At 43.1% G+C, this 17,422-nt stretch overlaps 1 protein-coding gene across 1 annotated transcript in view; it reads left to right on the top strand.

Moving 5' to 3' along the window:
• Positions 1-17,422, top strand: part of ELF2 (E74 like ETS transcription factor 2) — a 144,302-nt gene that overhangs the window by 31,846 nt on the left and 95,034 nt on the right. The window contains exon 2 of the mRNA XM_040331054.1: positions 13,604-13,763. Coding sequence (XP_040186988.1) covers positions 13,689-13,763 — 75 coding nt within the window. The 5' untranslated portion in view covers positions 13,604-13,688. The remainder of the gene's footprint in view (positions 1-13,603; positions 13,764-17,422) is intronic.

The following is a 17,422-nucleotide window of genomic DNA, read 5'->3' as shown; positions in this document are numbered from 1 at the left end:
TGTAAGGATGTTATTCCATTGCATAGCTTAGACCCAATATCATTTATAAAGATTTTAAAAATTAAGGGTCCAAACACTGAACCTTGGGATACACCACTGATAACCTTAGACCACTCAGAGTAAGAATCATTAACCACTACACTCTGAATTCTGTGTCTTAGCCAGTTTTCTATCCATTTACAAACTGTTATTTCCAATCCTGTAGACTTTGCCTTAGGCCCCATACACACGATAGAATTTATCCGCAGATACGGTTCAGCGGACCGTATCCGCGGATAAATCCTCTCTAAGATTTCAGAGGATTTCAATGCGATGGCGTGTACACACCATCGCATTGAAATCCGCGCTGAAATCCTCTGCCGATGACGTGTCGCGCCGTCGCCGCTATTATGACGCGGCGACGGGCGCGACACTGTCATATAAGGAATTCCACGCATGCGTCTATTCATTACGGCGCGTGCGGGGAATCCCTTTGGACGGATGGATCCGGTAAGTCTGTACAGACGAGCGGATCCATCCGTTGGAATGGATTCCAGCAGATAGATATTCTGTGCATGTCGACAAATATTTATCTGCTGGAAATCCATTCCAGGGGAGATTTATCTGCGGATAGATATCCGACGGAGTGTACACACCATAGGATCTATCCGCAGAAACCCATTTGATGGGATTTATCTGCGGATAGATTCTATGGTGTGTATGGGGCCTAACACATGAGCCATGTGTGGAACTGTATTGGTCATTTGGCAGGCACTGGTTGGCATTGGCAGATGGCACTGGTTTGCATTGGCAGATGGCACTGGTTGGCATTGGCAGATGGCACTGGCAGGCATTGGCAGATGGCACTGGTTGGCATTGGCAGATGGCGGGATCCAGCAGCTATCTGGTCAATGATTGGGCTACATACACGTAATTTTGAGAATAATCGTCCGATGCCGATTTCTCCAAATATCGGCCAATATATCGGCCGGCTGATATATCGGTCGACCTCTACTCTCCAGTATCTTCCCAACTATAGAAGGTAAACTAACAGTTTATAGTTACTTGGTAAAGACTTTGTTCCCTGTTTAAGTATAGGCACCACATTGGTCCTGCACCAATCCAGTGGTACTATTCCTGTCATTGAGTCCCTAACAATTGGATACAATGGCTTTGAAATTACAGAGCTCAATTTTAGGATCTGTGGGTGGATGCCATCTGGTCCAGGTGCTTTATCCACCTTTATTCGGTCTCAATATTTCTGGACTATATCACTTTTGAGCCACTGTGGATCATTTGGGGCTGTGTCACTACCACCCCCATTATAAACATGAGCTCCCCCACGCACCATTGTATACACAGAGCTGAAGAAAGTATTTAATAAATTAGCCTTCTCTTTGTCCCCAGTCACCCACTCTAGATTATTTTGTAAAGGGCCTACATGCTCAGACTTGACCTTTTTACTATTAATATTTTTGAAGAATTTTTGGGGGTTTGTCCTACTATCTTTTGCAATCTGTCGTTCGTTTTTGAGTTTTTGTATCCTTGATTTCCTTTTTACATATTCTGTTATATTCTTTGTAACATGTAAATTACACTAGTGTTCCTTCATGTTTACACAGTAATCATTGCATTTTTATAGCACTGATCGCTCTATAATTGTCAATGGTCCCAAACATGTGTCAAAAGTGTCCGATATGTCCGCCATAATGTCGCAGTCCCAATAAAAATCGCTGATCACCGCCATTACTAGTAAAAAAAAAAATGAGTAATGAAAATGCCATAAATCTTTCCCCTATTTTGTAGACTATATATTTTGCGCAAAAAAACAATTTTGAAGCGTGACACGTTGGGTATCTATTTACTCAGCGTAACTTCATCTTTTACATTATGCAAAAAAATGCATTTGAAAAATTACTGCGCAAATACCATGCAAGCTAAAAAGTTGCAATGACCGCCATTGTGTTTTCTAGGGTCTCTGCTAAAAAAAACATATATAATGTTTGTGGGTTCTATGTAATTTTCCAGCAAAAAAAATATGATTTTTACATGTCAGAATTGGCCTGGTTGGCAAGTGGTTAAAAATTAGATCTCTCTGCGGACCATGGCTGTGCTTTTGGATGTGACTAAGAAAATTTCAGGAAAGACCTACTAGAACAGCTGGACTTTATTTGGGGTTAAAGTGGGAGTTCACCCAATTATGTTATTTTTTATGTTTTCCCCCTAGATGGATGCTCGTTTTGTCTAGGGGAATCGGCTATTTGTTTTAAAATATGATCCGTAATTACCGTTTTCGAGATGCATCTCCTCCGTCGCTTCCGGGTATGGGTCTTCGGGAGCGGGCGTTCCTTCTTGATTGACAGTCTTCCGAGAGGCTTCCGACGGTCGCATCCATCGCGTCACTAGTAGCCGAAAGAAGCCGAACGTCGGTGCGGCTCTATACTGCGCCTGCGCACCGACGTTCGGCTTCTTTCGGAAAATCGTGACGCGATGGATGCGACCGTCGGAAGCCTCTCGGAAGACTGTCAATCAAGAAGGAACGCCCAGTCCCGCAGCCCATACCCGGAAGCGGCGGAGAAAATGCATCTCGTAAACGGTAAGTACGGATCATATTTTAAAACAACTAGCCGATTCCCCTAGACAAAACGAGCATCCATCTAGGGGGAAATAGTGTCATGTGCGGGTGAACCTCCGCTTTAATCAGAGCCACTTCAAATGATGGCAGGTGTGTACTGACTCCTATTTACCATGAGTTTGAATGTGATTGCTTAAGGCCCCTTTCACACTTGTACGACTAGTCCCACAATTTGGGACTGCAAAGTAGCATGACAAGTCGTTACCCATGATTTCCAATGACAACCATTCATATTAGTATGACTTCAAGTCGTTCCGACTTCAAAGTAGTCCCTGCAGAGACATTCCTTGAAATCGCGGCAAAATCGTGGCCTCGAATCGCGTCAAAATCGCTGCCGCGAAATCGCGTGACTTTGAAGTCGCCTAAGTGTCAAAGGGGCCTTAGTCTGAACATGGCTACATCCCCAGTTATAAGAGGACGTGCACAATTATGCAACCACATTATTTTATTCTCTTGTTTTTACTTCGCTTCCCTAAAATATTTTAGTTTGCTTTTCTACTGAGTACAGTTTATAGGTCACATTAAGGCTACTTTCACACTGAGGTGCTATAGCCCTAAAAATAGCACCTGTAAAGCGCCTCTCCAAGGGCTTTCACACTGGAGCGGTGCGCTTGTAAGACAAAAAAAAAAAGTCCGGCAAGCAGCATCTTTAGGAGCGGTGTATACGGTGTAAGCGAAAACGCATATTTTACATATATGAGGGAAGTGTCAGAGTTGGCCTGGCAGGCAAGTGGGAAAAAAAAAATTACTTTTCATTTTGTCGGAGTATAGTACAAGTAACAGGCCTCGTTCCCCTCTGTTATGGCATTTTCCTCTTATTGCTTGCTAAAAAAAAACACTGGAGATTGCTAGGAGTGGGAAAGGTTATAGGAACATCCTAACAACTTTGAGCTCACCTGAAGGTGGCCTGTGGTCAACAAGATTTAAAGTAGCTGTGTATTTTTCTGGACACTAATGGCCCATACACACGATCCGAATATCGTACGAAAAATGTCGTCCGAGGAAGAATCGTAAGATAATCGGATCGTTGGTACAGAGCTTTCGAGAGCCGATCATGACAGTTCATCCGATATTATTTTATTGGACATGCACGAAAAATGTTCTCATACGGTACCAGATCCTACGATTTTCATTTAGTCAGTACAGTTGTCGTTCGAAAACACAATACAAATACATTACAGCACATGACATCACTTCAGATTTTTTTTTCTGACGTACAAGAATTTTCGTGACTTTAATAACCTATTTAATTTCTACTTGCGACTACGATCTGTCTGGGTAAGGCTGGGTTCACACTTGTGCGATGCGGGAACCCTGCAAATTCACTGCGGCTTCCCGCATCGCACCTGAATCACACCGCAGTTCACACTGCCATATGCAACTTGCCAGGGAGTGTCAATACATTGTTAATGACACCCCCATTTCAGCTCTCATATCGCACTGCGAACTGTCAGTTCAGACATGAATCGGATCGCATGGGTGTGAACACCCATGCGATCCGATTCTGGTGCGGAGCAAAAAAAGGGTCCTCTGCGAGTTTATTCTGAATGCAATGTGACTTCAGCCATACTATCTGTATGGCTGAAATCGCATCGCACGGACATTGCATGAGATTTGCGGTGCTGATATCTAAAAAAAAATGTACCTTTAATGCAAGGAATGCACTAAGGTAAAACATGTTTAGGCTTTAGAACCACTTTAAGGCTGCATTCACACCTGAGCGTATTTTCAGTGATTTTTGGCGCATTTTTTTACCATGATTTTACCGCGATTTTGTTAAGGTCACCAATGTAAAAGGCAAAAAAATGCCTGTAATCTGCCCCAAAGACACTCATGTTCTTAGGGCATTTTTCAGGTGTTTTGCTTGAGGTGACAAAACACTCAGATGTGAATAGATGCCATTGAAATGAATGGGATTTTGCTTGTTGGGCGTTTTTTCGGGTGTTTTGCAATCTGAAAACACTCGGGTGTGAATGCACCCTTAGGCAGTGTCAGTCTTGGCGGTCCCCAGCAGCGCACTGACTTGACTTGCATGTCACAACTCATCTGAGATTTGGGTGATTGGTTCTAGATTTGCTTTAAACTTTAAATCCTTTATTACAATTTCTTTAGCTTGGCACAAATGAATTACATACATGTAGTTATGTGTTATTGAGATTTACAGAAGGGAACAGCACTTGTAATCGGTTATTCAATCTGTCTGAGATTGCATAACAGAATCGTTGGATTGTATATAAGGCCTGTTAGACTTTGTGTTTGAGAATGCCAGCCTGACAGATTGTAGTGTTCTGCCCTTTGCTTCATTTCTACACTTAATTGTGGTTACTTGCCCAAAGTCTAGTTATTTTGTGTTATATGGCTGATGAATTAGTTCTGTTTGGCTGAGAAGTCTTATAATACATGTCAAACCGTTTTGAGTGGGTTGTTTGTTTGTGCTCTCTTTTTGTTATGTCCTGATGTCTTGCGGCACTGTTATTATAAACGTTTCCCAGTCGCAGTATTTTTTCCCATAGCAGCATAACAATGAGATGCTATTAGCTAGTTTAATTAATTAAATTTCTGAAACTTATTTCCATTAACAGGCCAGGAGTGCTGTAAATATCATTATAATTAGTCCTGGATATATGATATACTTTATTGAATATGCAGTTGTTTTTATACCTTGTATACCTTGTGACTTTTTAAAATCACTTTATTAGATAAGACTAGCATTAGGGTTCTGATAAAAAATGAAAATGGATAATGATTTTTTGCTGGTCATCGCATTGTTTAATACACGCTGTTCCTGCATTTTATGTGCTGTTTATAAACTGCAGGGGACAGTGTCTATTGGAGTATTGTCGGCGGCATGCTAGAGAGAACGCTCCGTGATGTAGAGCTTGGTCACATGACTGACAGATGATGTGACCTGGCTCTTCTCCTGGTATTTGCTTGCTTTGGAGTTCTGAAGATGAAGCGGAGGACTTGTTTATAAAACAAACTGCTTTTATATATGTGGAAGTGTATTGGTATAGCAGGGGCAAGTTCATACCACTGCTTTATAAATGGACCTCTCAGTGAATAATTGGTATTCTGTATGACTGAAAACTATAGTTAAAGTGGAGGTTCACACAAAAAGTGAACCTCTGCTTTTTGGATCCCTCCCCCCCTCCGGTGTCACATTTGGCACCTTTCAGGTGGTGAGGGGTGCAGAAACCTGTCTGAGACAGGTATTTGCACCACTTCCGGGTTCTGATCTCCGCAGGTAATCCAGCCTGTCGCGTCGCTGTTCCCAGGAGAGAGCGAGGACCAGTGACGGCGCGCTGCGATCCTCGCGCATACACAGTAGGGAATCGGACAGTGAAGCCGCAAGGCTTCACTTCCGGATTCCCTCACTGAGGATGGCGGCAGAAGCAGCCGAGGACCGAGCGATTGCTCAGCCTTGGCCGCTGACATGGCGGGCGCGCTGGACAGGTAAGTGTCCACTTTTTAAAAGTCAGCACCTGCCGTATTTGTAGCTGCTGGCTTTTAAAAAAGCGTAACCTCTGCTTTAATGGAGCTACTCCGCTAAAGGAAAAAAGCATAAAAACTTCACAAGGAAGGACTTATTTACATACGTTTATTTTACACTGAAAACAAGCAATGCTTGTTTAAAGCAACAAAAACATGAAACCTAATAAAGTCTGAGGAACCGTGGGTAAAACGCAGAACAGCAGTGTGAAACAGGCCTCACCTAAATGAAGGGTGCGTAGAGGGCTTTTGGAATTCTGCTTTCCAGGGTAAACACATTAACATTGTTTGATCTTTGTAAACCCATGAGCTTGTTTTTAGTTACATACCGTATATACTTGAGTATAAGCTGACCTGAATATAAGCCGAGGCACCTAATTTTGCCACAAAAAAATGGGAAAGCGTATTGACGCGAGTATAAGCCTAGGGTGTCCATGTGCATGCCTCACTGTGTCCATGACTAGACACGTTTAACATGGGAGTATATAGAAGGGGTGCCCGGATTTGAAAAATCGGTGCTCCCCGGTCTTAGTTCCCCTAGACATCAAACTTTGTACACTTATAGAGGGGAATTGAGGCTACATGTGCGCCAAGTTTCGGATCCTGGGGACCTACGGCCGGCCAGTACTGGGTCCCCAAATTTACCAGAGAAATTACCGTTTAACATGGGAGTCTATGGAAGGGGTGCCCGAATTTGAAAAATTGGTGCTCCCGGGCCGTAGGTCCCCTGGACAACAAACTTTGCACACTTATAGAGGAAGAGGGGCTATATGTGTGCCAAGATTGGGGTCCAGGGGACCAATGGCCGGCCGGTACCGGGTCCCCAAATTCCGGGAGCTCAGGCACAAAAAGGTGACTTGAGTATAAGCCGGGGGGGGGGGGGGGGGCATTTTCAGCACAAAAAAATGTGCTGAAAAACTCGGCTTATACTCGAGTATATACGGTATGTACATTTAACCACTTGAGACCTGCGCTGTAGACGAAAGACGTCCACAGCGCGGCTCTCAACTGCCGGGTGGACGTCCCTGGACGTCCTTTTATTTGCATTCCCCGCGTGCGCCGCGGGGAAAAACTGTGCCTGGCGGCCGCGATGTCCACCAGGTACTTGCGATCGGCAGTGACAGCAGCTCCATGCCCTGTCAGGGAGACAGGAGACCGATGCTGTGTCATTTGTACATAGGGACACAGAATCGGTCACCTCCCCCAGTCAGTCAGTCCCCTCCACACACAGTAAGAATCACACCCAGGGAATACATTTAACCCCTTCCTCGCCCCCTAGTGTTAACCCTTTCCCTGCCGGGCACATTTATACAGTAATTAGTGCATTGTTATAGCACTGATCGCTGTATAAATGTGAATGGTCCCAAAATGGTGTCAAAGGTGTCCGATATGTCTGCCGCAATATCGCAGGCCTGACAAAAAAAATCGCAGATCGCCGCCATTACTAGTAAAAAATAAAAAAAAAATCATAAATCTATCCCCTATTTTGTAGGTGCTATAACTTTTGCGCAAACCAATCAATATACGCTTATTGCGATTTTTTTTTTTTTTAACAAAAATATGTAAACGAATACGTATCGCCTTGAACTGAGGAAATTTTTTATTTTTTTTTTTAATTTGGGATATTATAACAAAAAGTAAAAAATATTGTGTTTTTTTTTTCAAAATTTGTTGTCTATTTATAGCGCAAAAAATTAAAATTGCAGAGATGATCAAATACCACCAAAAGAAAGCTCTATTTGTGGGAGAAAAATGATAAAAATATAATTTGGGTACAGTGTTGTATGACCGCGCAATTGTCATTCAAAATGCGTCAGCGCTGAAAATTGGTCTGGGCAGGAAGGGGGTTTAAGTGCCCAGTAATGAAGTGGTTAAAGAGAAGTGCCCTTTGTGCTCCTGGCTGCCCTCTGTCCCCCCCCCCCCCCTTCATACTCCGGCAGCCATAAACTTTTGGTGCTGCGGGAGTTAGTAAGATTAGTGCCAAAAGTGCTGACTATACCCACCCTTTTTGCTGCCCAACACCTCTGTACATAGAAACTGTACAATAGTTTCCAGTTCCACCAATGAAAAGCACTCTATGAATGGAAGACGGGTGGATAAATGAAAGCCCCCCCCCCCCCCCCTCCATTCATAGTTTTTTTGTTGATGAAAGCTGTGTGGCAGCTTCTGTGAATTAAGGAGGGGGTGGAAAGTGCAGGCATAGTCAGCACTGTTAACATGTGCCTGTAGTGGGTCTGGCAGATTTTATTCACTCACCCCTGTAGCACCAGAAGATTGTGTGTGTGTGTGTAGCATTAACATTTACTTAGATGCATCTGTTGTATCACGTACATTTACCAATAACTATGTAATGCTAGGGTCCTCTTTTTATACCAGGGCTCAACAAAATCCAGGCGCCCGGTCGCAATTGCGACAAGAAATAGTGACCTGGCGCACGGGGAAGCTTAGGCTTGCAGAAGGCCGCAAAGCCGCGGCCTTCATTACCTGGCAGCGCGGGCCCGCCACGATTGCGTGGCAGGGAAGGTGGGGGCGCATGTGTCTCTGTGCGCTCCCCCGCCGCGCGATCACGCGCTGGCCGGTAATTGAGGCCGCGACTTTGCAGCCTTCTGCAGGCCTAAGCTTCCTTCTGTGATCTTGTGGTGGCATTACAAGTTAAACAGAAATCCAGCATATCTAATGTGTTTTCACTACCATCTCCTTCCCTCTAATTAGAGCCCCCAAACATTATATAGAATAGAATAAGAGTAGAGGAGAGCCGATCGGCGGCTCTCCTGACGGGGGGTTCGCGCTGATTGTTTATCAGTGCAGCCCCCCCACGGATGCTAACACTGGACCACCAGGGAGTGCCCCCCGGTGCTCAATAGAGCAAAAATTGGCACAAAAAATAAAATAAAAAAATTAATTGAACACAATCGATGCCAATCGGTGCCCACAAATGGGCACTGACTGGCAACATGGGCACTGACTGAAATGATGCCCAGCAATGCCATCAGTGCCACCCAGTGCCACCCAGTGTCCATCAGTGCCACCCAGTGTCCATCAGTGCCACCTCTTAGTGCCCACCTATCAGTGCTGCCTATGAGTGCCCATCAGTGCCGCCTATGAGTGCCCATCAGTGCCGCCTATGAGTGCCCATCAGTGCCGCCTATGCGAGCCCATCAGTGCAGCATACCAGCGCCGCCCATCAGCGCCACCTCATTGGTGCCCATCAGTGCCACCTCATTGGTGCCCATCAGTGCCACCTCATTGGTGCCCATCAGTGCCACCTCATTGGTGCCCATCAGTGCCACCTCATTGGTGCCCATCAGTGCCACCTCATCGGTGCCCATCAGTGCCACCTCATCGGTGCCCATAATTGAAGAAAAAAATTACAAAAAAAATTTAACAGAAAAAAATAAAAACTTAATTTTTTTTCAAAAATTTCGGTATTTTTTAGTTGTTGCGCAAAAAATTAAAATCGCAGAGGTGACCAAATGCCACCAAAAAAAAGCTCTATTTGTGGGAACAAAATGATAAAAATTTCATTTTGGTACAGTGTAGCACGACCACGCAATTGTCATTCAAAGTGTGACAGTGCTGAAAGCTGAAAATTGGCTTGGGCAGGAAGTTGCGTAAGTGCCTGGTATGGAAGTGGTCAAAAAAAATAAGACAACAGTAAAGTCAGCGCATTTTTTTTTTTTTAATATCGTGAATAGGGGTGCAACGGATCAAAAAACTCACGGATCTGATCGATCCTCGGATCAGGAGTCACGGATCGGATCATTTTCGGATCAGCAAAAAAAAAAAAAAAAAAGATTTATGAAAAAAAGTCGGATTCAAGTCTGGGCTCTAGCTGGGCCAATGGCTCTATATGGTAATGTCCACCATTTCCCCCAACTCGTTACTGCAAGTCCACCATTGTCCCCCACTCATCATCATCACTACTGTTCCAGTCCAACATTGCCCCCACACTAGTAAACACTGTAATAATAGCCAGTTTAACATTGCCCCCACTAGTAATCACTGTAATATAATAGCCAGTCCAACATCCAACTCGCTGTACTTGCACTGTAATGTCCACCATTGTCCCCCACTCGTCATCACCATCACTGTTCCAGACCAGTCTAACATTGCCCCCACACTAGTAAACAGTAACACTGTAATAATAGCCATTTTTCCCACTGTAATAAATAGCCAACATTCAACTCACTGTACTCGGTTGCAGAACTTGCAGACAGTACGCGCTCTTGCAGATGCAGAATAGAAGATCCACGAGCAGAGGGAGGGGTGATGACGTCAGCGTGCACCGCCGCCGGGTGTACCAAGATGGCCGACCGCTCCGGAGCTAGGCCGAAGCCGCGGCCTTGCCTTGATGCGCTCTGCGGATCATATTCTGTGCCGATCCAAACAGGTCGGCCCGTTCGGATAATGGATCGGTCACGATCCGTTGCACCCCTAATCGTGAAAGATTATTTTACACTGTGTAAATTGATACCCAACATGTCACACTTCAAAATTGCGTCCGCTCGTGAAACGGCGTCAAACTTTTACCCTTCAAAATCTCCATAGGCGACGTTTTAAAAAATTATACAGGGGACGGGCGCGTTTTCTGGCTCTTAACTTTTTTAGCTGGCTCCTAGATTCCAAGCAAATTTGTCAAACCCGGTTTTATACTGTGCATGTTTATGATGATTATGGCTAGATCATAGTTTTAAAAAAAAATCATAGGTTTGATTGCACTCAGAAATTGATGCTTCTGTTATTTAGGAAAAGGTCAGTGCTACCTGCTTATGTGAATAATAGATTTGGCTTAATACACAAGTAATGTTTGATCTAAGTGAAAATCTAGTTAATGTTAAACAGATTTGTGTACTTTGCTCTCATTCACAGGGTTATTTTACAAGTATGCTGTGGAAGCAATTTATTTCTTAGAAACCTCAACAGGGTCACTTAAAGTGGATGTAAACCCAAAAAATTGTATTTATTTTTTTGATGTCACAATGTACAGTATAAGATTTCCTATCATCTGTGCCCAGTCTTGCCACACAGTTAATCCAGCTCTGAGCAATCCTCTTTTATTGTTCAGTGAAATAAAACGGACTTACAGAGAAAAACCAAAGTCCGTTCTGCCCCCTGCTGTGAGTGACAGGTTATTTGCATATCTCATGCACTAGCCTGGAGACAGGCATTATTTTTTAATTCCCACCCCCACTCCTTTTCTGAAGTCATGTGGTTACTTTTCTGGTTTTTGACTGGATGTTAGTGATCATAGCAGAATTCAGTGTAAGGAATACATAGGAAAAAATGCATGTTGGCAAGTGAAGTGTAAAGTTGGGCGGGCAGTCTACTGACATCATGACTCCAGCCACAAGCTCTAGACAACAGATCCACCCACAGAATCTGCAGTTTTTCAGGTTATAACAGACAGAGGGGAGACATTTTACAGGTAAGGATACATGCAGGAGGCATGTATATCCTTATAGATCAGCACTATGGCAGTACTTTATAATTGATGAGAGTGGGTTTACATCAACTTTAAAACAAAATCACATTTGTGTTTGCCAGCATTCTGAGCATCTCTTATCACAGAGAAAGGGTTCTGCGATGTAATCGCATATTACTGTCTTACTTTTTATTGTCAGGGAGCACTTACAGTGGTAATAAAGGTTTGGCGTTAAAAGAAGCTAAAAAAAAAAAAACATATCGTCATACTTGCCTGCTCTATGTAGTGGCTTTGCACAGAGCAAAACGGAACCTCTTCTTCTCGGGTCCCCGCGCTGGCACTCCTGGCTCCTTACCCTTGACCAGTTTCCCAATCTCGGACCACTTGCTATGGAAGGCACTGGTGCGTGCTCGCTCTCAAGTCATGGCTCGGCCCATTCCCGCTCTCTCCTCATTGGCTCACTGGCTGTGATTGACAACAACAGCCAATGACTCCTGGTGAGGAGAGGGAGTCCCAGGACAGCCGAGGCTCTCGTGCACATCGCTGGATAGAGAGGGAGCTCAGGTAAGTATTAGGGGGCTGTGGGGAGGCAGCACACACAAGTTTTGTTTTACCTTCATGCATAGAATGTATAAAGGTAAAATACATTCAGCCTGTGCAACCACTTTAGACTATCCAAAACAGATGCTTCAGTTTTGGGTGGAAGCCTTCTGGTTAAAGCTGGGTTCACACTTAAGCAAGGAGCGGCTTACAGCAGGGGTCCGGTGCATCTCCATTCACCATTTCAGGTCTGATTTCAGTCCGAATTGTTGGCTGAATTTGGACCTGAAATGGACCAGAAAACACATAGGCCATAGGAAATTCGCACCAGAGCCGCTCTGGAGATGTGTGAACCAACTCCATAGAAAGCCAGTAACAATCTCCTGACATGCAAATTGGATGCCGTGAAACCTGCATCCAATTTGCAATAGTGTGAAGCCAGCTTAAATCAGCTAGAGATTTCTTAGTGGAGTACCCACCTCTGTATACCAGCTAAAGTCATTACAAGGGTGTTCTATATTGTGTTGGGGTTTCCATTTATTTAAAGTCATATAGAATGCAGCAGGAGCAATAACAGTCACCTTGTTGCCTCGCATGGAGCGGCGGAGCCATCATTTTAATACAGGGTGCTTACCAATGGAGTTCCTCAGAGCTTAATAACATTGAAGAAATACCATAATCACTAGTTTCTGAAAAAATCTTTTTGAATTTTACCAAAATGTGGGTATTATATTGTGTTTATGTGCACTAAGATTCCTTGGTGCATATTTTTTTACAAAAAATTTGCATTTTGAAAATAATTGTGCAAATATGCGGCATTAAAAAGTTGCAACAACCAGCATTTTATTCTCCAGTATCTCTGCTTTCAAAAATATATATATAATGATTGGTGGTTCTACGTAATTTTCTAGCAAAAACAAAAATGAAGATTTATGTGATAAATATCAGAATTGGCTTGGGGGTAGTGGTTAAAGTGGATTTGCAGTATGAACTTATCCAGTGGTAAAAAATGTCACCTGTGTTAGCCAGCAGGGGAGAGGAAAGCGTGCTTGACCACGGCTGGAAAGCCTGGAGCAGTGATGTCTCCTATGGCCCGTCCGTTGTCGGCGCTCCCTCCTCTCTCCTGCAGCCACTGCTGACTGACACAAGTTGCCGGATCACGTGCCTGAACTGGAGCAGGCTGAAAATAGGTAAGTACACAAATCCTTTTTTTTTTTTACACAAGATAGTCAGCATAGGTGTTTGAGGGAGGGATTATTTTTAGGACTAGATAGTTTAATGCTGGAATTCCATTTTAAGGGTTCATTTACATGAGCATTAGTAGCCCAGGCCTGTGCTCTCTGTGTACACAATCTATTAAAGCAATATTTTTATGGTAAAGGATCTATTAAAACAATTACTCTTCAGTAAAATTGAATGTCTAGTCTGGCACTTTGATTTGTGTTACTGCTTTTCTGTCTACAGTAGTCAATCTATATTTTGTTTTTATTTTTTCTGTATAAGTAGCACATTAGAAATACCCTTGTTTTCCCTTCCAGGCTTAGTGTGAAGACCAGGAGTGGTGATTTCAGTGGCCAGCCCATTGTGTAGCCTTAGCTTACAGCTAGACTTGTGGGATGCAACATGACCTCGGCTGTGGTGGATAGTGGTGGCTCAGTGGGCAACTTTGCCAGCAATGGGGTTGAGAATCCAGAACAGGTGAGAAAACCATGTAAAGTGAATGAGTTATTAGCTACCACTGTATACTCATGCTGTAATGTATTTTTAAAAAGCTCAGAACATCCGTACACTTTTTCAGCATTTTTTAACCACAGGATATGTCTGTAATTGCACACCATGATTACTTTGATGCCTATAGCTTTATCCAGTAGCTTCAAAGTCTACATAGAACATAGTTTCCTTATTGCAGGAGTTTAGTTTTTGTGTAATCATTACTCGTGTAATTAAAACTCTGTCTTTTGCAAGTTCTTCGACATATATGCATACCAGCAGAAACAAAAATCTTTTGTTTCCCCTAGTTACTCAGCTCTCACACACTGGTAATTAAATCTAGTTAAAATCAAATGTACGTTTTGGTCTAGGGGAAATTGTCACTTGCAGTATCCCTTGATCCTCCAACTCCCGGTGCTCTTCTCTATTTTACATTTTGTGGGCTGACCCTCTGCATCCTCACTTACATTGCAGAACTGCTTGTCCTGCATAGTACATAATGACATCAGAGTGCCTGTCAGAATTGGTAATGGAAGTGACATTCCGTCGCCGCCATCTTGCTACACCCCGCACTCCACAATAGTAACTATACACCGAGAAGGGGCCAGGTGGACATCTTGTTACACCCACCGAAGTTTTGAATTTCACAGTTATTTTTAACAGGAAACAGAGCTTATAAGGTGAAATACAGTATTTAGAATTCCAACGGACTGTTTAGATGTTGAATTTTAAAAGCAGCTGCAAACTTGCTGATCTCACAGGTTTGCTAATCCTGACAGAACAGCGCTGCTTTTATAATTCAACATCTAAACAGTCCGATGGATTTCTAAATACTGTATTTCACCATATATGCTCAGTTTCCTTTTAAAAATAAGCGTGAAATGCAAAACTCAGATGGGTGTAACAAGGTGTCAGCTCACCTCCTTCTTGTTGTATCGTTACTGTAGAGGAGTGCGGGGTGTAGCAAAATGGCAGCGACGGAACAGCACTTCTGTTACCAATTCTCCTCAAACTCCTAAACAAAAATGGACATTTAACCCTTTCAATGCAGTGAGAACCCCACTGCAAAAGTAACTATTGATTCTACCCAGTGATCAGCTTTAATCTTCAGGAGTGACTTTTATTCTATTAGACAATCTAAGGATTCCAAGTTTGGGAGGCTTTGTTGGATAGATATCCATGGTAGTGGTCAGGAAGGGAGGGTTTTTAGGCAGAATCATTGATGCAGATGGAATGTTGGAGTCCAGTTATGCCTGCATATACGGTATATCAATCACATTTAACCTACTGTGCCTTGATAAAGTATTCATACCCCTTGAAATATTCCACATTTTGTCATGTTACAACCAAAAGCGTAAATGTATTTTATTGAGATTTTATGTGATGGACCAACACAAACTGGCACATAACTGTGAAGTGGAAGAAAAATTATAAATGGTTTTCAAAATGTTTTACAAAAAAATATCTAAAATGTGTGGCGTACATTTGTATTCAGCCCCCTTTACTCTAATACCCCTAACTAAAATCTAGTGGAGCCAATTGCCTTCAGAAGTCACCTAATTAGTAAATAAAGTCTACTTGTGTGTAATTTAATCTCAGTATAAATGCAGCTGTTCTGTTAAGCCCTTTAGAGGTTTGTTGGAGAACCTTAGTGAACAAATAGCATCATGATGGCCAAGGAACACACCAGCAGCTGGTCAGAGTTGATGGGAAGATGGATGGAGCCAAATGCAGGGCAATTTTAGAAGAAAACCTGTTCGAGTCTGCAAAAGACTCGAGACTGGGGTGGAGGTTCACCTTCCAGCAGGACAAGGACCCTAAACATACAGCCAGAGCTACAATAGAATAGCTTGGATCAAAGCACATTCATGTGTTAGAATTAGAATCACCCAGTCAAAGTCCAGACCTAAATCCAATTGAGAATCTGTGGCAAGACTTGAAAATTGCAGTTTACAGACACTCTCCATCCAATCTGACAGAGCTTGAGCTTGAATTTAGCACTCTCTCTCTAGATGTGCTAAGGTGGTAGAGACAGCTGTAATTGCAGCGACAGGTGGTTCTACAAAGTATTGACTGGGGGGGCTGAATACAAATGCACGCCACAATTTTTAGGTATGTATTTGTAAAAAAATTGGGAAACCATTTATCAATTTCCTTCCACATCACAAATATTTGCCACTTTGTGTTGGTCAATCACACAAAAAAATCCAATAAAATACATTTAACTTTCGGTTGTAACATGACAAACTGTGGAAAATTTCAAGGTGTATGAATACTTTCAAGGCACTGTATATCTGCATATAGCTTAATTTAGGTACACATGACAATCATATGCTATTTTTGATACTATAGTATTGTTGGGGGGGGGGGGGGAACAGCGTGACATACATGGGTACATCAGGTCTGATGTTTACATATTAAGTACATAAGTGTCTGAATATGGAACATTGTTTGCTGCCTATAGTAACTGGAAAGCTAATTTTATTTCACTAGGATGTATTTTAACTGTTTTTAATTGTTTTAGAAAATTTTCATTTCAATAAAACATATCCTTTAATCCGTATTTCTATTCAAGTTTTGGATGGAGTTTTAATTCCATCTTGTGCACAGGTAGAAAAGCTTTTTAGGACATGTCCCCCTATAACACTCTACCTCTCTTCATGAGTCCTCACTTGTTTGTCAGTGTCCTAAGGTGATGAACCTCTTCTACCTTATTAGGAAATAAGTCTTGGCTTGACTGTTTTTAGTATTCTACTTTGGGTTCTTCAAGTGGAATTCCACTCAAAAGTGGAACTTCCGCTTATTTGCTTTCTCGCCCCCTTTGATGCCACATTTGGCATCTTTCAGGAGGAAACGGGTACCTGTTTTTGATGGGTACCCTTCCCTACTTCCGGGAGACGGTGGCGTCCCTCTGAAGTTTGGCCCCCTCCTCCTTCCTCCTCTGCTTTGCCAGTTAGAAAGCGCTTTGCGCATGGGCAGTAGGGAACTGGCTGTGAAGCAGAAAGGCTTCACTGCTGGTTTCCCTTAGTGGAGATGGCAGCGGCAGCACCCGACAGCCAATCCAAAAATCGTCTGGGGTGCCAACATCGCAGGCTCCATGGACAGGTAAGTGTCCATATATTAAGTCAGAAGCTACAGTATTTGTAGCTGTCGACTTTTATTTTTTTTTTCCCCAGGCGGAACACCTCTTTAAGGCAACTTGGTTATCTTTTGTATTCCAATTCATCAATAAAAGCAATGCATCCAAAACAGTTAAAACCTTGGGAGCCATATCTGGACCCAATGCCATGGGGATAGCGTTCAATGTGTGTAGTTAGCCACATGGTGCTATACAGGTCCAAGGTTGTGGTCCATCCCTATGGAACCCAGACTCTGTAGACCCCTTCGGGGGTATGCCCACCATGATGGGCAAAGCTTGGAGCCTATATAGGAGCCAGTGACATGGACAGGTATGACAGGGTCACCCTGTTTCTCTGACCATTACTGTAGTCACACAGCAAGAATGAGACATGTCTGCGTTACTTGCTTTATACTATTATGTGAATATGATTAGTATGCATTCATACGTTAAGTCAGAGAACCACAAAATTTATCGCCACTTTTGGCTAGAGCTCTTTATACGGTACTTGGGTGTTTCCTTCTGACTA

This window comes from Rana temporaria, chromosome 1 (genome assembly GCF_905171775.1).
Source record: "Rana temporaria chromosome 1, aRanTem1.1, whole genome shotgun sequence".
In the NCBI taxonomy this organism is placed as follows: domain Eukaryota; kingdom Metazoa; phylum Chordata; class Amphibia; order Anura; family Ranidae; genus Rana; species Rana temporaria.
This window is presented reverse-complemented; position numbering and strand designations above follow the sequence as displayed.